This window comes from Salmo trutta, chromosome 8 (assembly GCF_901001165.1).
Source record: "Salmo trutta chromosome 8, fSalTru1.1, whole genome shotgun sequence".
NCBI lineage: Eukaryota > Metazoa > Chordata > Actinopteri > Salmoniformes > Salmonidae > Salmo > Salmo trutta.
Window position 1 is genome coordinate 6,970,377 of NC_042964.1, and position 27,555 is coordinate 6,997,931.

The window sequence follows — 27,555 nt, forward strand, 5'->3', positions numbered from 1 at the left end:
CGCACCCTGTCTGGTTGCCGGGCGACGAAGCTAGGCGGGAGATCTCTCGATTACTCGCACCTGCATCTCATCAGCTATCTGCACACCTGGTCCTGATCATCACCTCTCCACTTCATAAGCTCTGACCTGACATCCATTCCCTACCGGATCGTTAGCAATGAACATCATTCTCCCGGAACATTCACCCTGCCTGGTCGTCGGTGGCTTGTGTGACATCATTGGATCTGCCTATTCACTCTCACCAACTCACCTCCGCTGCAAGCTCCGTCTCCTGGATTATTCTGCTTTCACATTTGAGTCTGTAAATAAATACTCACCTTCGTTCCACTCACCTTGTCCTGGTCTGCTTCTGGGTTCTGCTTTAGAGAATCGTGACAAAACGATCCGGCCAAGAATGAACCCAGCGGACCTGGACTCCGTTCGCCATGCCATTACCCATCAGGAGAAGATTTTGGGACAACACAGCACGCCGCTACAGGAGATAGCGTTTTCGGTTCGGAACTTTTCTGCTAGTCTGACGAGTATCCAGGCTCAGCTCAGTTTGCCGGCGGATCATCCCTCACCTGCTTCACCCCTCTCACCTGTTGCTTCTGGAGCTGTTTCCTTCCGTGAGCCCAAGGTTCCGACGCCAGATAAGTACGAAGGGGATTTGGGAAGATGCCGTTCGTTTCTTATGCAGTGTGGATTAGTGTTTGATCTGCAGCCCCACTCTTACGCCACAGACAAGGCAAGGATAGCTTTTGTTATTGAACTGCTGCTGGGCTTCAGCCGTATGGTAACGACAGGACACCTGCATGGCGTCATACCAGGAGTTCACGGCAGAGATTAGGAAGCTTTTTGACCATCCTGTCCGAGGTAAGGACGCAGCTAAGCGTTTGTTTTCTCTTCGCCAAGGAGCTCGCAGTGTGGCAGACTTTGTTATCGAATTCAGGACATTGGCTGTGGAGAGTGGGTGGAATGAGGTGTCACTACAAGATTTTTTTTATCAGGGGTTGTCGGAGCAACTCAAGGATGAGCTGATCTCCTATCCTGAGCCTAGTGACCTGGACAGTCTGGTAGCAGTATCTATTCGGGTGGATAACAGAGTCCGAGAGAGAAGGAAGGAGAAGCAATGGGGCACTTCCAATCAATCAGCCACTCGGTTGCCATTCGGGTCAGGAAGTGGACCAGAACGAGTCAATCATTATTCACCACACGGGATTAGTGGAGGGGTCCTGCCTCCAGATCCTGAAATCATGCAAGTGGGGCGGCACGGGTTAACCAAGGAGGAGCGCCAACGTAGACGTGAGACCAACAGCTGCCTCTACTGTGCCCTTCTACTTCAATAAAAAATGTTGGTTTGGTCCCAAATAATCCATAGTTATATCCAAACAGCGGTGTTTTGTTAGTGCGTTCAAGACACTATCCGAAAGGGTAAAGAAGGGTGACGAGCAAGACGCATTTAGTGACAAAAAAATTCTAAATATTCCATTACCGTACTTCGAAGCATGTCAACCGCTGTTTAAAATCAATTTTTATGCCATTTTTCTCGTAAAAAAGCAATAATATTCCGACCGGGAATCTGCGTTTAGGTAAAAAGACGAAAGAAAATAAAGCATGGGGTCGACTCGTGCTCGCGCCTAAGCCCATTGTCCTCTGATCGGCCACTTGCCAAAAGCGCTAGTGTGTTTCAGCCTGGGGCTGGAATGACATCATTCAGCTTTTTCCCGCCTTCTGAGAGCCTATGGGAGCCGTAGGAAGTGTCACGTTACAGCAAAGATCCTCAGTCTTCAATAAACAGAGGCAAGAAGCTCAAGGAATGGTCAGACAGGCCACTTCCTGTAAGGAATCTTCTCAGGTTTTTGCCTGCCAAATGAGTTCTGTTATACTCACAGACACCATTCAAACAGTTTTAGAAACTTTAGGGTGTTCTCTATCCAAAGCCAATAATTATATGCATATTCTAGTTACTGGGCAGGAGTAGTAACCAGATTAAATCGGGTACGTTTTTTATCCGGATGTGAAAATACTGCCCCCTAGCCCAAAGAAGTTAAATGGAATAAGTTTGGAACTACCAAGACTCTTCCTAGAGCTGGCCGCCGGACAAAACTGAGCAATCGGGGGAGAAGGGCCTTGGTCAGGGAGGTGACCAAGAACCCGATGGTCACTCTGACAGAGCTCTAGAGTTCCTCTGTGGAGATGGGAGAAACTTCCAGAAGGACAACCATCTCTGCAGCACTCCACCAATCAGGCCTTATGGTAGAGTGGACAGACAGAAGCCACTACTCAGTAAAAGGCACATGAGGGCACACTTGAAGTTTGCCAAAAGGCACATAAAGACTCTCATGAAGACAAGATTCTCTGGTCTGATGAAACCAAGATTGAGCTCTTTGGCTTGAATGCCATCCGTCACGTCTGGAGGAAACCTGTCATCATACCTACGGTGAAGCATGGTGGTGGCAGCATCATGCTGTGGGGATATTTTTCAGCAGCAGGGACTGTGAGAGACTAGTCAGGACTGAGGGAAAGATGAACGGAGCAAATTACAGAAAGAACCTTGATGAAAACCTGCTCCAGAGCGCTCATGACCTCAGAGTGGGGCGATGGTTCACCTTCCAACAGGACAACAACCCTAAGCGGACAGCCAAGACAATGCAGGAGTGGCTTCGGGACAAGTCTCTGAATGTCCTTGAGTGACCCAGCAGCTCTGGCGACTCCTGACTTGCGGGCGGCTCTGGCGACTCCTGACTGACGGGCGGCTCTGGCGACTCCTGACTGACGGGCGGCTCTGGCGACTCCTGACTGACGGGCGGCTCTGGCGACTCCTGACTGACGGGCGGCTCTGGCGACTCCTGACTGACGGGCAGCTCTGGCGACTCCTGACTGACGGGCGGCTCTGGCGACTCTTGACTGACGGGCGGCTCTAGCGACGTCGGACTGGGATGACGCACTTGAAGCCTGGTGCGTGGTGCTGGTACTGGTCGTACCAGACTGGGAACACGCACCTCCAGGCTAGTGCGGGGAGCGGGAACAGGACGAGTCGGACTGGGCTGATGCACTTCCGGGTCCGCACGAGAGACAGGAACTGGAAACACCGGGCTATGGAGGAGCACAGGCGGTCTTGATCTTACCTCCTGCACAACCCGTCCTGGCTGGATGGAACTAGTAGCCCTGTACGAGCGGGGTGCTCGTACAGGGCGGACTGGGCTGTGCAGGGGCCTGATGGTTGCCGTTCGTAGAGCGGGAGTTGGGTAGCCTGGTCCTAGGAGGCGTACCGGTGACCAGATGCGCTGCGCAGGCATCCTCCTACCAGGCTGGAAGCCCACTCTAGCACGGCACCTGCGAGGGGCTGGAATAATGCGCACCGGACTGTGCGTGCGTATGGGTGAGATAGTGCACTCTTCAGCGAAACATGGCGCCCTCCACCTCATACGCTCCTCCATATAACCACGGGTAGCTGGCTTCTGGCTCTTCCTTGGCCTAGCCAAACTACCCGTGTGCCCCCCCAAAAAAAATTATTGGGGGTGCCTCTTGTGCTTCAACGCCAGTCGCGTTGCTCGGTAACGTTCCCGGTCCTTACCCGCCTTTCTCCATGGGCCCTCTCCGGCCATAACTTGCTCCCATGTCCATTTCTCCCTTTTGCTCAACTCTAATTCCCTCTGTTCCTTACAGTCCACCTGTCGCTCCCTCCTCTGCTGCTTGGTCCTTTGGTGGTGGGAGATTCTGTCAGGGGCTTCGTCGTCGTCAGACGATATGGCCAAATCATCGTCGGAAAATGAGGACCAATATGCAGCAGAATTATGAATGTTCATCTTGAAGTTTTATTAACTCAAAAGTGAACACAAAATAATAAACAACGTACTCACGATCTACTAGACAGTCCTGTTAGATTCACACACGCTAAACAAGAAACAATCTCCCACAAATGACAAACACAAACACACCCTAATATATGGGACTCTCAATCAAAGGCAAAGAGAAAACACCTGCCTTCAATTGAGAGTCCCAACCCCAATTAATCAACCATAGAAACAAACTCACTAGACTCCACATAGAAATACAAAAACATAGACCATAAACCAAAAACCCGGAAATACTAAATCAAACGCCCTTTTACCAAAACACCACCCCGAACCACATAAAACAAATACCCTCTGCCACGTCCTGACCAAACTACAATGACAATTAACCCTTATACTGGCCAGGACGTGACAGGAAGAATACTTTACCAAGTTATCTAGCTGAATAAACTAAGTTTGAGCCTATTCCTGGAAACATTGAACCACTGTAGTTTACATAAATTATAATTTCTAAGTGGAAGTTGGAATAGTTATATTTGAGTGTTTCAGCTAATGGTTAGTGAGGGTGGCCCTGCTCTCTTGCTTCCCCAGTTGTTTAGTTCATTTTCTTTCCAATCTCCTGTAGCCTGTCAACTATGTGTCTGTCTATCCCTGTTCTCTCCTCTCTGCACAGGCCACACAAATGCTTCACACCGCATGGCCGCTGCCACTCTAACCTGGTGGTCCCAGCGCGCACGACCCACGTGGAGTTCCAGGTCTCCGGCAGCCTCTGGAAATGCCGGTCTGCGGCCAACAAGGCAGAGTTCATCTCAGCCTATACTACCCTCCAGTCCCTCGACTTCTGCTACTCCTACTGCTCTCTCCTCGTCTGACCACGTGTTCTCGCATACCCCGAGAGCATCTGGTCAGCGGGGTGGCGGTACCGGAATCCTCATCTCTCCCAAGTGGACATTCTCTCTTTCTCCCCTGAGCCATCTGTCTATCTCCTCCTCCATGCTGTCACAATCACTAGCCCATTCAAGCTTAACATCCTTACCATTTATCGCCCTCCAGGTTCCCTTGGAGAGTTCATCAATGAGCTTGACGCCTTGATAAGTTCCTTTCCTGAGGATGGCTCACCCCTCACAGTTCTGGGTGACTTTAACCTCCCTACGTCTACCTTTGACTCATTTCTCTCTGCCTCCTTCTTTCCACTCCTCTCCTCTTTTGACCTCACCCTCTCACCGTTCCCCCCTACTCACAAGGCAGGCAATACGCTTGACCTCATCTTTACTAGATGCTGTTCTTCTACCAATCTCACTGCAACTCCCCTCCAAGTCTCCGACCACTACCTTGTATCCTTTTCCCTCTTGCTCTCCTCCAACACTACTCACTCTGCCCCTACTCAGATGGTATTGCGCCATCGCAACATTCGCTCTCTCTCTCCTGATACTCTCTCCTCTTCCATCCTATCATCTCTTCCCTCTGCTCAATCCTTCTCCAACCAATCTCCTGATTCTGCCTCCTCAACCCTCCTCTCCTCCCTTTCTGCATCTTTTGACTCTCTATGTCCCCTATCTTCCCGGCCGGCTCGGTCCTCCCCTCCTGCTCTGTGGCTTGACGACTCATTGCGAGCTCACAGAACAGGGCTCCGGGCAGCCGAGCGGAAATGGAGGAAAACTAGCCTCCCTGCGGACCTGGCATCTTTTCACTACCTCCTCTCCACATTTTCTTCCTCCGTTTCTGCTGCTAAAGCCACTTTCTACCACTCTAAATTCCAAGCATCTGCCTCTAACCCTAGGAAGCTCTTTGCCACCTTCTCCTCCCTCCTGAATCCTCCTCCCCCTTACCCCCTCCTCCCTCTCTGCGGACGACTTTGTCAACCATTTTGAAAAGAAGGTTGCGACATCCGATCCTCGTTTGTTAAGTCAAACGACACTGCTGGTCCTGCTCACATTGCCCTACCCTATGCTTTGACCTCTTTCTCCCCTCTCTCTCCAGATGAAATCTTGTGACTTGTGACGGCCGGCCGCCCAACAACCTGCCCGCTTGACCCTATCCCCTCCTCTCTTCTCCAGACCATTTCCGGAGACCTTCTCCCTAACCTCACCTCGCTCATCAACTCATCCTTGACTGCTGGCTATGTCCCTTCCGTCTTCAAGAGAGCGAGAGTTGCACCCCTTCTCAAAAAACCTACACTCGATCCCTCCGATGTCAACAACTACAAACCAGTAGCCCTTCTTTCTTTCCTCTCCAAAACTCTTGAGTGTGCCGTCCTTGGCCAGCTCTCTTGCTATCTCTCTCAGAATGACCTTCTTGATCCAAATCAGTCAGGTTTCAAGACTGGTCATTCAACTGAGACTGCTCTTCTCTGTGTCACAGAGGCTCTCTGCACTGCTAAAGCTAACTCTCTCTCCTCTGCTCTCATCCTTCTAGACCTATCTGCTGCCTTTGATACTGTGAACCATCAGATCCTCCTCTCCACCCTCTCCGAGTTGGGCATCTCCGGCGCGGCTCACTCTTGGATTGCGTCCTACCTGACAGGTCGCTCCTACCAGGTGGCATGACGAGAATCCGTCTCCGCACCACGTGCTCTCACCACTGGTGTCCCCCAGGGCTCAGTTCTAGGCCCTCTCCTATTCTCACTATACACCAAGTCACATGGCTCTGTCATATCCTCACATGGTCTCTCCTATCATTGCTACGCAGACGACACACAATTAATCTTCTCCTTTGCCCCTTCTGATAACGAGGTGGCGAATCGCATCTCTGCATGTCTGGCAGACATATAACTGTGGATAACGGATCACCACCTCAAGCTGAACCTCGGCAAGACGGAGCTGCCCTTCCTCCCGGGGAAGGACTGCCCGTTCCATGATCTCGCCATCAAGGTTGACAACCCCATTGTGTCCTCCTCCCAGAGTGCTAAGAGCCCTGGCGTGACTCTGGTCGTTCTCCGCTAACATCAAGGCGGTGACCCGATCTTGTAGGTTCATGCTCTACAACATTCGCAGAGTACAACCCTGCCTCACACAGGAAGCGGTGCAGGTCCTAATCCAGGCACTTGTCATCTCCCGTCTGGATTACTGCAACTCGCTGTTGACGGGGCTCCCTGCCTGTGCCATCAAACCCCTACAACTCATCCAGAACGCCGCAGCCCGTCTGGTGTTTAACCTTCCCAAGTTCTCTCACGTCACCCCGCTCCTCCGCACACTCCACTGGCTTCCAGTTGAAGCTCGCATCTGCTACAAGACCATGGTGCTTGCCTGCGGAGCTGTGAGGGAATGGCACCTCCGTACCTTCAGGCTCTGATCAGTCCCTACACCCAAAGAAGGGCACTGCGTTCATCCACCACTGGCCTGCTCGCCTCCCTACCTCTGCGGAAGCACAGTTCCCACTCAGCCCAGTCAAAACTGTTCGCTGCTCTGGCACCCCAATGGTGGAACAAGCTCCCTCACGACGCCAGGACAGCGGAGTCAATCACCACCTTCCGGAGACACCTGAAACCCCACCTCTTTAAGGAATACCTGGGATAGGATAAAGTAATCCTTCTAACCCCCCCCCTTTAAAGGATTTAGATGCACTATTGTAAAGTGTTTGTTCTACTGGATATTATAGGTGAATGCACCAATTTGTAAGTCGCTCTGGATAAGAGCGTCTGCTAAATGACTTAAATGTAAATGTAAATGAATACCTGGGATAGGATTAAGTAATCCTTCTACCCCCCCCCCCCCCCCCACCCTCACCCCACAAAAAGATATAGATGCACTATTGTAAAGTGGTTGTTCCACTGGATATCATAAGGTGAATGCACCAATTTGTAAGTTGCTCTGGATAAGAGTGTCTGCTAAATGACGTAAATGTAACGTAAATGTCTATGTTGGTGGCCTCGGGGGGAAGCAAACCAACAATCCTGGTGTTGAAAGCACCATGCTCTACAAACTGAGCCACACAGCACCACAACACACATGACAGTTGGCAAGAGGCCACAAACAGATCTGAGACCAGGTTCATTACTGATGTCACATCATTGTGTGTTCCAGGAAATATCCTGGGTCTGGCTGGATGTGGTAAAGTTCCCCTCTGTCTAATTTGAGGAAGTTATGTAAAACGTAACTAAATCTCTGGTCAGCAGGACATGGTTCTACCTGGTACCAGTGTATCAGAGTCCTGAAGAGAGGAGTTGATTACACATTATGTCTAGATGTCTTTATCACTAAGGTAAAATGTGTAAAATAAACATTAAAATAATATAAAGTTGAAACTTCAAGAATCACAACTCTAGACCTATACTGTCAATCTGCAACAAGTATTTATTTGATCATCAGAAAAGACATCTTCATTAACCAATAAAAAACATGCTGAGACTACATTGGCTATGCAGTATGTAAACTATGGTCTAAATACATTTTCAATTAAAGAAAGTTACATTCCAATTAGAAAAACACATTGATACTTACAGTGCTGTGAAAAAGTATTTGCCCCCTTTCTGATTTTCTCTATTTTTGCATATTTTTGATACTGAATGTTATCAGATATTCAACCAAAACCTAATATTAGATAAAGTGAACTTGAGTTTACAAATAACAAAATATATTTATACTTATTTGATCTATTTAATTAACAAATGTATGCAACACCCAATTCCCCTGTGTGAAAAGTAATTGCCCCTTTACACTCAATAACTGGTTGTTCCACCTTTAGCTCTAATGACTGCAACCAAAGGCTTCCTGTAGTTGTTGATCAGTCTCTCACATTGCTGCGGAGGAATTTTGGCCCCCTATTGCATACAGAACTGCTTTAACTCAGCAATCATTCCCAAACCATCACACTACCACCACCATGCTTGACAATTGATATGAAGTTTTTTCTGTGGAATGCAGTGTTTGGTTTTCATCAGACACAATGCGACCCATCTAGTCCAAAAAGTTAGTTGAAGGAACCATGAGTTCTGCTCAGTATTAGAAAATTCTACAGGAGAATGACAGGCCATCAGTCTGTCAGATGAAGCTGAAGAGCAGCTGGGTCACGAAGACGGACAATGATCCAAAACACACAGTCAAGTCTTCATGAAAATGATTAAAAAGAAACATATTTGAAGTTTTGAAATTACCTGGTCAAATTCCAGAACTAATCCAAATTGAGATGTTGTGGCAGGACTTGAAACGAGCAGTCTACATGAAAATGGTCCCTTCATCTAATATTCTGTTTTCTTTGAAGATCAGATAACATTTAGCATCAAAAATATGTCAAAGATGAGAGAATTAGAAAGGAGGCAAATACTTTTTCACAGCACTGTATAATAACAAAACTACAGATAAGTAATTTACAGATATGATGTGTTAAAAGTCTATCTTGAGATCACTACCTGTAATAAACCAACCAAGTCAAGAAAATAATCAAGAAAACATCTCATGATAAAACACTATTAATGTTTATAATTAAACAATTTATTTAATCAAACAAACAGATCTGAGACCAGTGACAAATTGTCACATCCTGACCAGCAGAGGGAGCAATTGGATTAGTTTTGGTCAGTTTGTGGCAGGGTTTTTGTGTGTGTGTGAATGGTTGTGTTGGTGATTAGGACTCCCAATTGAAGGCAGGTGTGTTGAGTTGCCTTTGATTGGGAGTCCTATATAGGAGTGTGTGTTTTTCTTTGGGGTTGTGGGTAATTGTTTCTGTTCAGTGTGTTATGCTGTCAGTACTGTTGAGCTGTCGGTATTTTCTTGTTTTGTAGTGTTCCAGTGATCTTTTTTTGAATTAAATGATGCTGAACACTAACTCTGCTGCATTTTGGTCCACTTCTTCTCTCCATGACGACAGTTGTGACACAAATACAACAATGACAAATAAAACACATTTAATAAGGTTCAGAAAATACATACCAGTACAGATTATTAATGTAAATAAAAAAGAGAAATGTTAGGAGAACATTTTACATAATTACAGTTCTCTCTTTGTCATCATTCTCTTCATCTTCTTCTCCTCCTCTTCTTTATTGGGAGACCCCTCTTCCTCCTTGTGGAAGACCTTCCCATCAGGCTGCTTTTTCTCTAGAAGGCCAAAACCTAGGAAGAAACTTAGAGAGGAACCAGGCTATGAGGGGTGGCCAGACCTCTTCTGGCTGTGCCGGGTGGAGATTATAACAGCACAAGGCCAAGATGTTCAAATGTTCATAAATGACCAGCATGGTCAAATAATAATATTCACAGTTGTCGAGGGTGTAACAGGTCAGCACCTCAAGAGTAAATGTCAGTTGGCTTTTCATAGCCGATCATTGAGAGTATCTCTACCGCTCCTGCTGTCTCTAGAGAGTTGAAAACAGCAGGTCCGGGACAAGGTAGCATGTCCGGTGAACAGGTCAGGGTTCCATAGCCGCAGGCAGAACAGTTGAAAAGGGAGCAGCAGCACGGCCTGTGTATATGTGAATATGTGTGTACCTGTGTATATGTGAATGTTTGTAATTGTTTATTTTTTACATTTTTATTTAACCTTTATTTAACTAGGCAATGTTCTCAAGCTTATTATTGGGTTGCTATGGTAAAAAGGAATTAAGATCAACATAAACTCGTCAGTCATTGGGTGCTCTGCCCTCCCTCTCCTCTGTCACTGGGTGCTCTGACCTCCCTCTCCTCTGTCATTGGGTGCTGTGCCCTCCCTCTCCTCTGTCATTGGGTGCTCTGATCTCCCTCTCCTCTGTCATTGGGTCTCTGCCCTCCCTCTCCTCTGACATTGGGTGCTCTACCCTCCCTCTCCTCTGTCATTGGGTGCTCTACCCTCCCTCTCCTCTGTCATTTGGTTCTCTGACCTCCCTCTCCTCTGTTATTGGGTGCTCTGACCTCCCTCTTCTCTGTCATTGGGTTCTCTGACCTCCCTCTCCTCTGTCATTGCACTGTAATGTAAAACCCTTTCCACAGAGGGTTCTACATGGAACCCAAAAGGGTTATTATTCAAAGTGTTGTCATATGGATACAGTCGAAGAACCCTTTTGGAACCTTTTTTTCTGAATGTAGGATCCGCTCCCCAGTGTCCATGTCATTTCATTCATTATGTTCTGAAAGGCAAAACTGATCCTAGATCAGCACACCTAAGATGCTTGTGGTATGGTGTGGTAGTTACAGTATGTAGCTTGCAGGTCCCAAATCTGTTGTGCTGTCTGGCAACTCCTATGGTCATTGTCATTTCTAGCTTGATAATAACCAAACTACACTGAACAAAAATATGAACAAAAATATGAACAAATATATGAACGCAACACGTAAAAGTTTTTGATCCCATGTTTCATGAGCTGAAATAAAAGATCCCAGAAATTCTTCATAAGCACAAAAAAAGCTTATTTCTAAAAATGTTTTATTTATTTACAAACCTGTTAGTGAGAATTTCTCCTTTGCCAAGATAAACCATCCACCTGACAGGTGTGGCATATCAAGAAGCTGACTAAACAGCATGATCATTACACAGGTCCACCTTGTGCTGGGGACAATAAAAGGCCACTCTAAAGTGTGCCGTTTTGTCACACAAAACAACTCCACAGATGTCTCAAGTTTTGAAGGAGTGTGCAATTGACATGCTCAGTGTCCACCAGAGCTGTTGCCAGAGAATTAAATGTTAATTTCTCTACCATAAGCTGCCTCCAACATTGTTTTAGAGATTTTAGCAGAACGTCCAACCAGCCTAGCAACCACAGACACCATGTATGGTGTGGTGTGGATGAGCGGTTTGCAACATTGTGAACAGAGTGACCCCATGGTGGAGGTAGGGTTATGGTATGGACAGGTATAGTCTACGGACAGTGAATTAAATAGTATTTTTTTTTATGTTAATTTGAGTCCATGAAAATACTGTGACGAGGTCCTAAGGCCTATCTGTGACTAACAGTTATCTGTGACTAACAGTTATCTGTCACTAACAGTTATCTGTGACTAACAGTTATCTGCGACTAACAGTTGCATATCTGGATTCCCGGTCATGTGAAAACCATAGATTAGGGCCTAATTAATTTATGTTCAGTGTATTCGGGGAAAGTATTAAGACATCTTCAACTTTTCCTCATTTTGTTATGTTACATCTTCATTCTAAAATGGGTATTCTTTTTATCCTCATCAATCTACACACAATACCCCATAATGACAAAGCATAAACAGGTTTTTAGACATTTCTACAAATGTATAAAAATTAAAATTAAAAAAATACCTTATTTACATAAGTATTCAGACCCTTTGCTATAAGACTCGACACTGAGCTCAGATTAATCCTGTTTCAATTGATCATCCTTGATGTTTCTACTACAGTAATGATTGGAGGTCAACTGTGGAAAATTCTATTGATTGGACATGATTTGGAAAGGCACACACCTGTCTATATAAGGTCCCACAATTGGCAGTGCATGTCAGAGCGAAAAAACAGGTCATGGGGTCGAAGGAATTATCAATAGAACTCTTAGCCAGGATTATCTCGAGGCACAGATCTGGGGAAGGGTACCAAAATATTTCTGCAGCATTTAAGGTCCCCAAGAACACAGTGGCCTCAATTATTCTTAAATGGAAGAAGTTTTGAACCACCAAGACTCTTCCTAGAGCTGGCCGCCGGGCAAAACTGAGCAATCGGGGGAGAAGGGCCTTGGTCAGGGAGGTGACCAAGAACCCGATGGTCACTCTGACAGAGCTCTAGAGTTTCTCTGTGGAGATGGGAGAAAATTCCAGAAGGACAACCATCTCTGCAGCACTCCACCAATCAGGCCTTAACGGTAGAATGGCCAGACGGAAGCCACTCCTCTGCAAAAGGCACATGACAGCATGCTTGAAGTATGCCAAAAGGCACATAAAGACTCTCAGACCATGAGAAACAAGATTCTCTGGTCTGATGAAACCAAGATTGAGCTCTTTGGCTTGAATGCCAACCGTCACGTCTGGAGGAAACCTGGCACCATACCTACGGTGAAGCATGGTGGTGGCAGCATCATGCTGTGGGGATGTTTTTCAGTGGCAGGGACTGTGAAAGCCTAGTCAGGATCGAGGGAAAGATGAACCGAGCAAAGTACAGAGAGATCCTTAATGAAAACCTGCTCCAGAGCGCTCAAGACCTCAGACTGGGGGCGAAAGTTCATCTTACAACAGGTCAACAACCCTAAGCAGACAGCCAAGACAACGCAGGAGGGCTTCGGGATATGTCTCTGAATGTCCTTGAGTGGTCCAGCCAGATGCCGGAACTCAAACCGATCAAACATCTCTGGAGAGACTTGAAATACTTGTGCAGCGACGCTTCCGTCCAACCTGCCAGAGATTTTAGAGGATCTGCAGAGAAGAATGGGAGAAACTCCCCAAATACAGGTGTGCCAAGCTTGTAGCATCAATTCCAAGAAGACTCGAGGCTGTAATCACTGCTAAAGGTGCTTCAACAAAGTACTGAGTAAAGTGTCTGAATACTTACGTAAATCTAATATTTCAATTTTTATTTGTAATACATTTGCCAAAAATTCTAAAAACCTGTTTTTGCTTTGTGATTATGTGGTATTGTGTGTAGATTGATGAGGGGAAAAAAACGATTTAATCCATTTTAGAATAAGGCTGTAAAGTAGCAAAATGTGGATAAAATCAAGGGGTCTGAATTCTTTCCCGAATGCACTGCAGACCATAATATAAAATATAATATAACCTTTCATCCAGAAGAAGTCAAGCATACGTTTTCCATATTTGTGGCCTAAGGGGAAACAAACCAACAATCCTGGTGTTGAAAGCACCATGCTCTACAAACTGAGCCACACAGCACCACAACACACATGAGAGTTGGCAAGAGGCCACAAACAGATCTGAGACCAGGTTCATTACTGATGTCACATCATTGTGTGTTCCAGGAAATATGCTGGGTCTGGCTTGATGTTGGAAAGTTCCCCTCTGTCTGGTTTGAGGAAGTTATGTAAAATGTAACTAAATCTCTGGTCAGCAGGACATAGTTCTAACTGGTACCAGTGTATCAGAGTCCTGAAGAGAGGAGTTGATTACACATTATGTCTAGATGTCTTTATCATTAAGGAGAAATGTGTAAAATAAACATTAAAATAATATTAAGTTGAAACTTGATGAATCACAACTCTACACCTATACTGTCAATCTGCAACAAGTATTTATTTGATCATCAGAAAATACATCTTCATTAACAAATAAAAAACATGCTGAGACTACATTGGCTATGCAGTATGTAAACTATGGTCTAAATACATTTTCAATGAAAGAAAGTTACATTCCAGTTAGAAAAACACATTGATACTTACAGTGCTGTGAAAAAGTATTTGCCCCCTTTCTGATTTTCTCTATTTTTGCATATTTTTGATACTGAATGTTATCAGATCTTCAACCAAAACCTAATATTAGATAAAGTGAACTTGAGTTTACAAATAACAAAATATATTTATACTTATTTTATCTCTTTAATTAACAAAGTTATGCAACACCCAATTCCCCTGTGTGAAAAGTAATTGCCCCTTTACACTCAATAACTGGTTGTTCCACCTTTAGCTCTAATGACTGCAACCAAAGGCTTCCTGTAGTTGTTGATCAGTCTCTCAAATTGCTGTGGAGGAATTTTGGCCACCTATTGCATACAGAACTGCTTTAACTCAGCAATCATACCCAAACCATCACACTACCACCACCATGCTTGACAATTGATATGAAGTTTTTTACTGTGGAATGCAGTGTTTGGTTTTCATCAGACACAATGCGACCCATCTAGTCCAAAAAGTTAGTTGAAGGAACCATGAGTTCTGCTCAGTATCAGAAAATTCTACAGGAGAATGACAGGCCATCAGTCTGTCAGCTGAAGCTGAAGAGCAGCTGGGTCACGAAGCTGGACAATGATCCAAAACACACAATCAAGTCTTCATGAAAATGGTTAAAAATAAACATATTTGAAGTTTTGAAATTACCTGGTCAAATTCCAGAACTAATCCAAATTGAGATGTTGTGGCAGGACTTGAAACGAGCAGTCTACATGAAAATGGTCCCTTCATCTAATATTCTGTTTTCTTTGAAGATCAGATAACATTTAGCATCAAAAATATGTCAAAGATGAGAGAATTAGAAAGGAGGCAAATACTTTTTCACAGCACTGTATAATAACAAAACTACAGATAAGTAATTTACAGATATGATGTCTATCTTGAGATGTCTATCTTGAGATCACTACCTGTTATAAACCAACCAAGTCAAGAAAATAATCAAGAAAACATCTCATGATAAAACACTATTAATGTTTATAATTAAACAATTTACTTAATAAAACAAACAGATCTGAGACCAGTGACAAATACAACAATGACAAATAAAACACATTTAATTAGGTTCAGAAAATACATACCAGTACAGATTATTAATGTAAATAAAAAAGAGAAATGTTTGGAGAACATTTTACATAATTAGAGTTCTCTCTTTGTCATCATTCTCTTCATCTTCTTCTAATCCTCTTCGTTATTGGGAGACCCCTCTTCCTCCTTGTGGAAGACCTTCCCATCAGGCTGCTTTTTCCATGTCACTTTGGTGTCTGCAGGTAACCCCTGCTCCTTCAGCTTGTTCCTTATCTGGAGAAACACAAAGACACACAGAGACCCACACTTTTATACCATCTATTGCATCTCGTCTATACCGGTCGGTCATGTCTCATCCATATATTTATATGTACATATTCTCATTCCATCCCTTTACTTAGATTTGTGTGTATTAGGTAGTTGTTGTGGAATTGTTAGATTAGTTGTTAAATATAGTTGCACTGTCGGAACTAGAAGCACAAGCATTTCACACACTCGCAATAACATCTGCTAACCACGTGTTTGAGAAAAATGAGATTTGATTTGATTTCAATATTTCACACATGTACAAGTGTGTTTTAATATACATGTGTGAATTGGTAATGTGTTTTTGGATTTCCCACTCTCTCTGAGATACTCTTGGAGAGCGGGGTCATGGCCAGGATAGAAGGTCGTCCACAAACAGACTAGAACCCAGACCAGACAGGAGGACATCCACAACAGACTAGGACTTAGACCAGAGAGGAGGACATCCACAACAGACTAGGACCCAGACCAGAGAGGAGGTCATCCACAACAGACTAGGACCCAGACCAGAGAGGAGGACATCCACAACAGACTAGGACCCAGACCAGAGAAGAGGTCATCCACAACAGACTAGGACCCAGACCAGAGAAGAGGTCTCTACAGTTTGTATTATTACTGAGTTGGTTCTTCATGAACAGGGTGAAACTCACCTCTTGTAAGATGGCGTCCTGAACAGCAGGATCACTGAGGTTCAGATTTTGATCCTTTGGGGTCATCTTCATTCTCACCACCTGTCTCTTCAGTTGAGGTTTCTCAGGGTTCTCCACAGCTGGGTCTACAAGATAATACAATCCCACAATGACAGTAGTGAATCATTGGGCAACATTAGAGTTCCCCTGTCATCATAATATCAGGTAGATCAGGTGGAGAATATGGTAACTTACCATAGCAGATGAAATAATTGGTGTTGTCACAGAGATCATTTATCCATTCAGTTTTTTCAGAAAACATCAGAGTGCAGTTGCAACTCTGATCTGTTGAAGGATGTCCTGGCCACCAGTTTCTGAATGAGGAGTCACTCTGGTCTGACCATATCCAGGAGTCTAGAAACAGACCGATCCACACAGGAAGTCCCCTCAGTGATATCTTCTGATCTATCTCTGTGTTCTCAGTCTGGTTCCTCACACTGACCAGGTCTGTGTGATGCTGTCTGCAGTAACTCTGAGCATCTATCCAGGTCTTGTTCTCCTGAATTAAGACGTATGTTAGGTTGGTGCCTTGTTTTCCTGCAAAAGTCAAATGTAATAATCAATACAAATATCCATTGAAATATAATCTACTGATCATCTATAGTACATGTTCTCATTGATTTGATAACAGATCAATAACTTAAAGCTATCATGAGTCTATGTCTCAGCTCACTGGCAGCCCCAGCACTTAGAACAGGCTTCATTTACATTTTAGTAATTTAGCAGACACTCTTATCCAGAGCAACTTACAGCAGTGAATGCATACATTTCATACATTTTTTTCTCCGTACTGGTCCCCCGTGGGAATCAAACCCACAACCCTGGTGTTGCAAACACCATGCTCTACCAACTGAGCCACACAGGACCATCATTAGCATGTAAACACTCACCATCATAACAGATGAAGTGATGCTGGTCATCACAGGAGGTGTTGTTCCACAGCCCAGCTTTACTCTTTAAAGCACAGTTACCATTTTGGGGCGTCCCAGTGTCCCAGTTTCTGAACTCAGTCTCCCCCTCTCTGTAGAAACGTCTGCCTGCCAGAGACCAGTGCCACTTCATTGAGTCTCCCTTCTTCAGTCCGATCCATAACCAGTATTTAGAAACACCGACACTGGTAATCAGCCTGTTCAGGTCCTCCATGTCATCTACTGTAGCCAGATCAGTGTAGTTCTCTCTGCAGTAACTCTGGGCATCAGTCCAGGTCACAGAGTTGTTAATGAAGTGATACTGATGAAGACATGAGGAAGGTGTGTAGAACCCTGTTAACAGAATAATGGTTCATGAGGGACATTTTCTCCAGAAACTTCTCAACCCCAACCACACTATCTATGGATCTGTTAACATAAAGTACACACACACACACACACACACACACACACACACACACACACACACACATACACACCTACATCCATGTTAATAGTCTCTTCTGATTATAATGATTATGTCTATATCTATTATCTTCCAAAATGTAAGTCTGTTTATCTAGCTGTCTAATAACACATTCTGATTGAATGGCTTGTCCTGCACTTTGTAAAATCCCAGGGTGCATTGAGTGAATGTTGGAAAAAGATCTTGGTTCCTTTCTAAACACAGAAGTGTGAATGCAAAGAGGACTGTCCACAAAATAGGTGAAGTGAACAAGCAAAATAGTTGAGTCCTCATTCAAATCCAGGGGCAGAGTGAATACAAAGAGAACTGAGTTATGTTGCTCTCTTTTACACCAGTTCACTTTAAACAGGACTGAGATCAGTTATTTTAAACAGGACCATATGTGAAAACACCTAACAGAAATTAGGGCTCATAAATATTACAATTTATTCATTACTTTAGCAATATTTGATTTAACTTGTACTAAATAAATGATATATAAATACATGCCTATACTTAAGAGATATAACTGATAAATTGCCATAAGGTGGTCATCGAGATCATTTTGGGGACCAAATGGGCCCAATACGGACAGCCGATCCAAGAAGTCAGTTTATTACAGGAACAGTGAAGGCTGTCCTCATCAGATATGAGCTGCCAGCACTGGGCCAATGTATTGGGGATAATATGGAGCCGATTAGCAAGGAGGTATTGCTGAGACACACACACAGTAAACTGACCTGAGATTAGCAGGGTGAGATACCACAACGTTTCCATCACTGTGAAATTTAAAGGATATATGATTAAAATGAATGCACTTCAAGGTTGCAACACTTTACCAATGCAAACTGTCTTTCTCCTTCTTTACTGATATGACGTGACAGGACAGGTGAAGATAATGCTCCCCACATAGAGGGTTATCACCTGTTCAGAGACAGGAACAATCAGTGATTGTTAGGTTAGGTTTCTAAAGTATTGGAAGTGGGTAGTGGTGAAAAACCTCAACATAACGTTTCCAGAGAGTTAGAACACATGGTTGATTATTCTACACTGGAACCTTCAAAACTGGGAATAAAAAAAACATCTTAGAAATATAATAAACATTTCTCTATAATAAAATATGTTATATTTACAACATGATTCTACAATCCAAAATGGCCTTACCTGGTAATTGAAGAAAACTCACTTACTCTGTCTCTGTCTCTGTCTCGCTCTGTCTCTCTCTCTCTCTCTCTCTCCCTCTTTATCTCTCTCTGTCTCTGTCTCTTTATCTCTCGCTATATTACTCTCTCCCCTTTCTGTCTCTCTGTCTCTCCTACTGTGTGTATGTCATCCCATGTTTGTCCCTATATAAACCTTACACTGCTCCTCATTTGCTTGAATTTGTTATTCATCTCAATTTAAAACAAAACTGTGATGTAACATTCATCACACTGGATAAGGGATTGGACAGAACCAGAGAAGGAAACAGTTAGAGAGGCTATACAGAACATTTGCATGTGATGGTGATCTTGATTCAAAGTAGATAACCCACTCCTCTAGTCTAGTCTATTACCCAGAAATTGCCTCATTGTACAGAAAAGGGTTGAGTGGTTCAAGAATTGTTCAGGTGAGAGAGTGAGGCCTGATTTGATAGTGACTCTCCCAGGTAAAGCCACTTGACTGTAAAAGTACTGGAGGTACACCACAGAGACAGGCAGGAACCCAGTGGACCTGGTCTCAGCTCTCACTCTCTGAAAATGTGTTTTTTAAGACATATTGGGATTTTCAACCTGTTTATATTTGAATGTTATTCAGGGGAAATGGTGATGTTATGGTAAAAATATACACTGAGTGTACAAAACATTAGGAACACCTTCAGTTGCCCTCAAAACAGCCTCAATTCGTCGAGGCATGAACTCTACAAGGTGTCAAAAGCGTTCCACAGGGATGCTGCCAAAGTCAACACCAATGCTTCACTCAGTTGTGTCAAGTAGGCTGGTAGTGGATCTCCACTCCAAATAGCTTGTTCCATCTCATCCCTCATTATCAGTTGGGTTGATATCTGCTGACTGGTGAATGACTGGTAACTGTCATGGAGAGAGCAGGTGGTCCTGATGGTCCTGATGTCTCCCTCTCCACTGTCATTGGGTGCTCTGACCTCCCTCTCCTCTGTCATTGGGTGCTCTGCTCTCCCTCTCCTCTGTCATTGGGTGCTCTGACCTCCCTCTCCTCTGTCATTGGGTGCTCTGCTCTCCCACTCCTCTGTCATTGGGTGTTCTGACCTCCCTCTCCTCTGTCATTGGTTGCTCTGACCTCCCTCTCCTATGTCACTGGGTTCTCTGACCTCCCTCTCCTCTGTCATTTGGTGCTCTATGCTCACTCTCCTCTGTCATTGGGTGATCTGCCATCACTCGCCGTTGTCATTGGGTGCTCTTCCCTCCTTTCCCTCTGTCACTGGGGGCTCTGCCCTCCTTCTCTTCTGTCATTGGGTAATCTTCCCTCCCTCCCCCTGTCATTGGGTGCTCTGACCTCACTCTCCTCTGTCATTGGGTGTTCTGCACTCTCTCTCTCCTCTTTCATTGACTGTGAATTGATGCACAACTTCAGTCTTTTTCAAATGCAAACCGTTGGTCAGCAGGTCATGGTTACAGTTGACACCTGTTTGGTGGTTGTGATGGGTCTTAAAGACTAACATATAATTGAATTATGAACCAAATGTACCCTACAACATTTTAAACCTTTATTTGGTCATAAAAAATGTGTAGTTTAATTCATATAAAACCTTGTTGAGAAATGAGAGATTATTTCTTGAAATCTAAATTAACGTCCAATACAGAAATACAGAGCTGTTGAAATGGTAATCTGACATGAGATCTGTGCTTGCAACTGGGACTTTCACCTGAGTCATTGATGTCAATGCACATAAATTCCAGTGATCAGATCTCAAGTCTGAATAGTGTCTATAATGACTGAGGATAAAGAGCATCTCTCACTATCACACATCATGTTATTTATTAACATTCCAAATGAACCATCAAGTCTACAGTTGAAGAAAAACTATGTTCTAATATATAAACTAACAAAAGAGATTCAAACAATGAACAATGTTAAAGATTTGGAACTAAAGATCACATCCAGTGACAAAACAATACTAATATACGATTAAATAATATTAATTAATGATAAAACAATATAAATCTAGACCAGTACAGATTATTCAAGTAAATAGAAAGAGAAATGTTAGGAGAACATTTTTACATAATTAGAGTTCACGCTTTGTCATCATCCTCTTCATCATCTTCTTCTCCTCCTCTTCTGTCTTGGGAGGCTCCTCTTTCTCCTTGAGGAAGACCTTCCCATCAGGCTGCTTTTTCCACGTCACTTTGGTGTCTGCAGGTAACCCCTGCTCCTTCAGCTTGTTCCTTATCTGGAGAAACACACACATACAGAAACCCACAATATTTCACTCTAATAGTCATTCTGAAGATCTACAACTACCATTCCTTCCTGCTATACTGAGACGTTCTTCACTTCAACCCTTTGACTCTATGAGGAGATGAGGCTTATATTTGTCCTGTTTCTGTAAGACCGACGCTGGAGTCGAGAAGCAGGTACCGGGAGTCAACATTTAATTAGGAACAAACATGGAACAAGACAGGAAAAGCGTCAGCACACTGGTATTAAAGACAGACGACAATCACTGCTGGAGCAGGGAACAGAGCAGGGGACCAGACAGATATAGGGGAGGTAATGACAGAGGTGACATAAGTCCAGGTGAGTCCAATAATTGCTGATGCGCCTGACGGGGGAATGCAGGAGTGCGTAATGCTGGGGATACAGGCGCCCTCGAGCGCCAGGTGAGAAGAGTGGGAGCAGTTGTCACAATTTAACACATGGACAAGTGTGTGAATTGGAAATGTCTTTTTTGCATATCCCACTCTCCCTGAGACACCTTCGGAGAGTGGGGTCACAGCCAGGAGAAAAAGTCATCCACAACAGACTAGAACCCAGATCAGAGAGGAGGGTCACGCACAACAGACTAGGACCCAGACCAGAGAAGAGGTCTGTACAGTTTGTATTATTACTGAGTTGGTTCTTCATGAACAGGGTGAAACTCACCTCTTGTAAGATGGTGTCCTGAACAGCAGGATCACTGAGGTTCAGATTTTGATCCTTTGGGGTCATCTTCACTCTCACCACCTTTCTCTTCAGTTGAGGTAGTCGTGGTTCTGGGCAGGGGGGTAGTCATGGTGGTGGGAAGGGGGGTAGTCGTGGTTGTGGGCAGGGGGTTAGTTGTGGGCAGGGGGGTAGTTGTGGTTGTGGGCAGGGGGGTAGTCGTGTTCGTGGGCAGGGGGTTAGTTGTGGGCAGGGGGGTAGTCGTTGTTGTGAGTGTGGGCAGGGGGGCAGTTGTGGTCTCCACAGCTATGCCAAGAAGAGAATAAAATCCCACAATGACAGTAGTTAATCATGGGGGCAACATTAGAGTTCTCCTGTCATCACAATATCAGGTAGATTCGGTGGAGAATATGGCAATTTACCATAGCAGATGAAAGGAAAGGTGTTATCACAGGGATAATTTCTCAATTTAGCATGATTTGGAGAAGAAGGATTAGAATGCACCATAGTGCAGTTGTATCTCTGATCTGTTGAAAGCCATCCTGACCACCAGTTTCTGAATGAGGAGTCACTCTGGTCTGACCATATCCAGGAGTCTAGAAACAGACCGATCCACACAGGAAGTCCCCTCAGTGATATCTTCTGATCTATCTCTGTGTTCTCAGTCTGGTTCCTCACACTGACCAGGTCTGTGTGATGCTGTCTGCAGTAACTCTGAGCATCTATCCAGGTCTTGTTTTCCTGAATTAAGACGTATGTTAGGTTGGTGTCTTGTTTTTCTGCAAAAGTCAAATTTAATAATCAATATAAAATTCCAATGAAACATAATCTTGTGATCATCTATAGTACATGTTCTCATTGATTTAATAACAGATCAATAACTGATTAACAACTTAAAGCTATCATGAGTCTATGTTTCAACTCAATGGCAGCCCCAGCACTTAGAACAGGCTTCATCATTAGTATGTAAACACTGACCATCATAACAGATGAAGTGATGCTGGTCATCACAGGAGGTGTTGTTTCACAGCCCAGCTGTACTCATTAAAGCACAGTTACCATTTTGGGGTGTCCCAGTGTCCCAGTTTCTGAACTCAGTCTCACCCTCTCTGTAGATACATCTGCCTGCCAGAGACCAGTGCCACTTCATTGAGTCTCCCTTCTTCAGTCCAATCCAGTAACATAATTTATAATCATTGGGACTGGTAATCAGCCTGTTCAGGTCCTCCATGTCATCTACTGTAGCCAGATCAGTGTAATTCTCTCTGCAGTAACTCTGGGCATCAGTCCAGGTCATATAGTTGGTAATGGAGTGATACTGATGAAGACATGAGGAAGGTGTGTACAACCCTGTGAAGTGAATAATGATTCATGACAGACATTTTATCCAGCAACCGTTCACCCCCAACCACACTCATCTATGCACCTTTGCACTTTGTACACCAAATTGTGTAAGCAGACACACACACACACACACACACACACACACACACACACACACACACACACATCTTGAACTGACCTGAGATTAGGAGTTAGGGTTTGGTATAGTTTTAGGGTTATGGGTTTGGGGTTCAGTTTAGAGTTTACAATTAGGTTTAGGGTTACTGTTAAAATGTAGGGTTAGATTTAGGGTTTGGGGAGAATAGGATTTTGGATGGGAATCAATTATTTCTTCCCCACAAGGATAGCAAATACAAAACTGTGTATTTGTCTGTGTGTCTGTGTGTCTCTTTTGCTTTCATAATAAATAGCCTGAACTCTGTCTATGTTGTTGTTGTTGTTAGGCTAACAGTCCCTTTAGTGGTGAGCATCGCTGTCCGTGATGTTAAATAGGTCCTGTCAGGTTTCTGTTATCATGATCTCTTCCATTGAGGTCAAAATAGTTTGCATAAAGATAGTGAAGGACAATACAGCATATGGCTAGAAAGAGTGAAAGAGAAAGAGAGAGAGAAAGAGAGAGAGAGAGAGAGAGAGAGAGAGAGTTCTACTTTCTATGTTCAATTCTTTTTGAAAAAAACTCCTACTTTGTATTGAATGACTATAAAAGCTATATCAACAGCATCGTATCAAATTCACCATCCCTTTGTTACTGGTTTTTATCAGGTCTGTAGCTGAACATGGGGAGGTTGAGAGGCAGGTAGGAGTGAGATGAGCAGGTTCTCATGGGGTCAATGCTTAGGGCCCTAAATCATCTAAATGATGTCACTACTGGAAATGAATGGGATTCCTTAGTGCTTTGAGAGTTGCTTTGTGGTTTGACTGGAGAGCAGGAAATGACATGCACCGAAGGAACATAAAAACAGGAACAGACTCAATACCAATCAGACAGCCAATCAGATGTGTTAGCCACCATCACACAAGTAGAAGCCTGTCAGCCTTCATGTGTCTGTGTGTGTGTGTGTGCATGTGAGTGTCTATGAGGTTATTCTAAGGAGAGGGAAAAGACTCTTTCCACACAGTTCCAAGCCAGACAGTGAGCCACCATGTTGGAAATCAACCAAAACTAACAAGACAATCATTTGGGTGCTTGTACATTAAAAACCTCCCAGACATCCCCTAAATCCTCCTGAAAAGTCTTATTCATGTCAACTTTCTTTTTCAGTCCAATGTGCTTTATTTTACCATGGGCAACCAGTGAGATGGCATTTATTAATGATTCCAAGCCATTTACAGAAAATGAATAATTTAAGGTAAGAAGGAACACCTCTCTCTCACCAGAGAGCCTAGTGACTCCTTGCACCTACACAGATGTTGTCTACAGAAGGTGGCATTGTACTGTGGTTGTGGCGTAACATGGAAGGTGGTGGAAGGCTACTTTGTTTGTCATTTGTGTATGCTAAGCAACTGTCTGCTAACATGTGGCTTTAGTGACACGCATACTGTAGCATTGCTCTGTTGTTCTTTGTTCAAGCTCAGAACCGGCCTGGCCCCATTCAATACTCAGAAATTCAGGCCCTGCCCGGCCTGAGCCCGTCTGGTTTGGGATGAAAATGAAAACTCTATTATTGATCCCATGCGATTTAGAGAAACTGAATAATTTAAGGAAGAACAGAAACCTACCTCTCACCAGAGAGAAACACGTGTATGTGACCAATAAAATTAGATTTGACTTGAGCCTACCCAGAAAACATGACCCCATTGGCCTCATCTGGGAATTTGGTGGGCAAGGTGGTCAGGAGTTAGCCCACACCAAGCCCAACACAGGCTAGCCCACACAAAGCCCTAACCAGCCCAACACAGGCTAGACACACCAGCCAAACGCAAGCAAGCTCGCACCAGCCAAACACAGGCTAGACACAACAGCTCAAGACAGGCTAGCCCACACCAGCTCAACACAGGCTAGCCCACACAAAGCCCAGCACAGGCTAGCCCACACCAGCCAAACACAGGCTAGCCCACACCAGCCAAACACAGGCTAGCCCACATCAGCCAAACAGAGACTAGACCACACCAGCCAAACACAGGCTAGCCCAAACCAAGCCCAGCAGAGGGCCAGCCCACACCAAGCCAAGCACAGGTTAGCCCAGACTAAGCCCAACACAGGTTACCCCACACCAAGCCCAACACAGGTTACCCCACACCAAGCCCAACACAGGTTGCCCCACACCAATCCCAACACAGGTTAGCCCACACCAAGCCCAACACGGGTTACCCCACACCAAGCCCAACACAGGTTAGCCCACACCAATCCCAACACAGGTTAGCCCACACCAAGCCCAACACGGGTTACCCCACACCAAGCCCAACACGGGTTACCCCACACCAAGCCCAACACATGTTAGCCCACACCAAGCCCAACACAGGTTACCCCACACCAAGCCCAACACGGGTTACCCCACACCAATCCCAACACAGGTTACCCCACACCAAGCCCAACACGGGTTACCCCACACCAAGCCCAACACGGGTTACCCCACACCAAGCCCAACACATGTTAACCCACACCAAGCCCAACACATGTTACCCCACACCAAGCCCAACACATGTTACCCCACACCAAGCCCAACACGGGTTACCCCACACCAAGCCCAACACGGGTTACCCCACACCAAGCCCAACACGGGTTACCCCACACCAAGCCCAACACGGGTTACCCCACACCAAGCCCAACACAGGTTACCCCACACCAAGCCCAACACAGGTTACCCCACACCAAGCCCAACACGGGTTACCCCACACCAAGCCCAACACAGGTTACCCCACACCAAGCCCAACACGGCTTACCCCACACCAAGCCCAACACGGGTTACCCCACACCAAGCCCAACACAGGTTACCCCACACCAAGCCCAACACGGGTTACCCCACACCAAGCCCAACACGGGTTACCCCACACCAAGCCCAACACGGGTTAGCCCACACCAAGCCCAACACAGGTTAGCCCACACCAAGCCCAACACGGGTTACCCCACACCAAGCCCAACACGGGTTACCCCACACCAAGCCCAACACAGGTTACCCCACACCAAGCCCAGCTGCTTCATAATGTAGAGGAAGGGCTAATTTGAATATTTGGAGGCGTGTTTTGCAAATACCTGAATTAATGTCGTTAACATTCCAAATGAACCATCAAGTCTACAGTTGAAGAAAAACCATGTTCTAATTCATAAACTAACAAAAGAGATTCAATCAATGAACAACGTTAAAGATTTGTAACATATGATCCCATCCTATGATAAAATAATATTATATATGATAGAATAATATTATATATGATAAAACAATATTATATATGTCATGAATCCCGCTTCCTGAGTTTGTTTTCTGCCTGAGTTGCCTGTTTTCTGTCTTGGAGTCTGTTTCCTGAGGTTCCTGAACGCACCCTGTCTGGTTGCCGGGCGACGAAGCTAGGCGGGAGATCTCTCGATTACTCGCACCTGCATCTCATCAGCTATCTGCACACCTGGTCCTGATCATCACCTCTCCACTTCATAAGCTCTGACCTGACATCCATTCCCTACCGGATCGTTAGCAATGAACATCATTCTCCCGGAACATTCACCCTGCCTGGTCGTCGGTGGCTTGTGTGACATCATTGGATCTGCCTATTCACTCTCACCAACTCACCTCCGCTGCAAGCTCCGTCTCCTGGATTATTCTGCTTTCACATTTGAGTCTGTAAATAAATACTCACCTTCGTTCCACTCACCTTGTCCTGGTCTGCTTCTGGGTTCTGCTTTAGAGAATCGTGACAAAACGATCCGGCCAAGAATGAACCCAGCGGACCTGGACTCCGTTCGCCATGCCATTACCCATCAGGAGAAGATTTTGGGACAACACAGCACGCCGCTACAGGAGATAGCGTTTTCGGTTCGGAACTTTTCTGCTAGTCTGACGAGTATCCAGGCTCAGCTCAGTTTGCCGGCGGATCATCCCTCACCTGCTTCACCCCTCTCACCTGTTGCTTCTGGAGCTGTTTCCTTCCGTGAGCCCAAGGTTCCGACGCCAGATAAGTACGAAGGGGATTTGGGAAGATGCCGTTCGTTTCTTATGCAGTGTGGATTAGTGTTTGATCTGCAGCCCCACTCTTACGCCACAGACAAGGCAAGGATAGCTTTTGTTATTGAACTGCTGCTGGGCTTCAGCCGTATGGTAACGACAGGACACCTGCATGGCGTCATACCAGGAGTTCACGGCAGAGATTAGGAAGCTTTTTGACCATCCTGTCCGAGGTAAGGACGCAGCTAAGCGTTTGTTTTCTCTTCGCCAAGGAGCTCGCAGTGTGGCAGACTTTGTTATCGAATTCAGGACATTGGCTGTGGAGAGTGGGTGGAATGAGGTGTCACTACAAGATTTTTTTTATCAGGGGTTGTCGGAGCAACTCAAGGATGAGCTGATCTCCTATCCTGAGCCTAGTGACCTGGACAGTCTGGTAGCAGTATCTATTCGGGTGGATAACAGAGTCCGAGAGAGAAGGAAGGAGAAGCAATGGGGCACTTCCAATCAATCAGCCACTCGGTTGCCATTCGGGTCAGGAAGTGGACCAGAACGAGTCAATCATTATTCACCACACGGGATTAGTG

At 45.0% G+C, this 27,555-nt stretch overlaps 2 protein-coding genes across 2 annotated transcripts; both read right to left on the bottom strand.

Annotated features, from left to right (window-relative positions):
- Positions 1–14,989: 14,989 nt before the first annotated feature.
- On the bottom strand, positions 14,990–18,811 carry LOC115198101 (macrophage mannose receptor 1-like). Its single transcript, XM_029759786.1, has 6 exons — positions 18,597–18,811; positions 18,173–18,211; positions 16,949–17,320; positions 16,254–16,595; positions 16,020–16,144; positions 14,990–15,336 (listed from the first exon to the last, which is right to left on the bottom strand). The coding sequence occupies exons 2-6, from the start codon at positions 18,207–18,209 to the stop codon at positions 15,214–15,216; spliced, it is 999 nt and encodes a 332-aa protein (XP_029615646.1). The 5' UTR covers positions 18,210–18,211; positions 18,597–18,811; the 3' UTR covers positions 14,990–15,213.
- Positions 18,812–21,893: 3,082 nt separating this feature from the next.
- LOC115199208 (lithostathine-1-alpha-like) lies at positions 21,894–22,996 on the bottom strand. The gene is made up of 2 exons (XM_029761836.1): positions 22,635–22,996; positions 21,894–22,309 (listed from the first exon to the last, which is right to left on the bottom strand). The coding sequence occupies exons 1-2, from the start codon at positions 22,825–22,827 to the stop codon at positions 21,894–21,896; spliced, it is 609 nt and encodes a 202-aa protein (XP_029617696.1). The 5' UTR covers positions 22,828–22,996.
- Between the last annotated feature and the right edge of the window lie 4,559 nt (positions 22,997–27,555).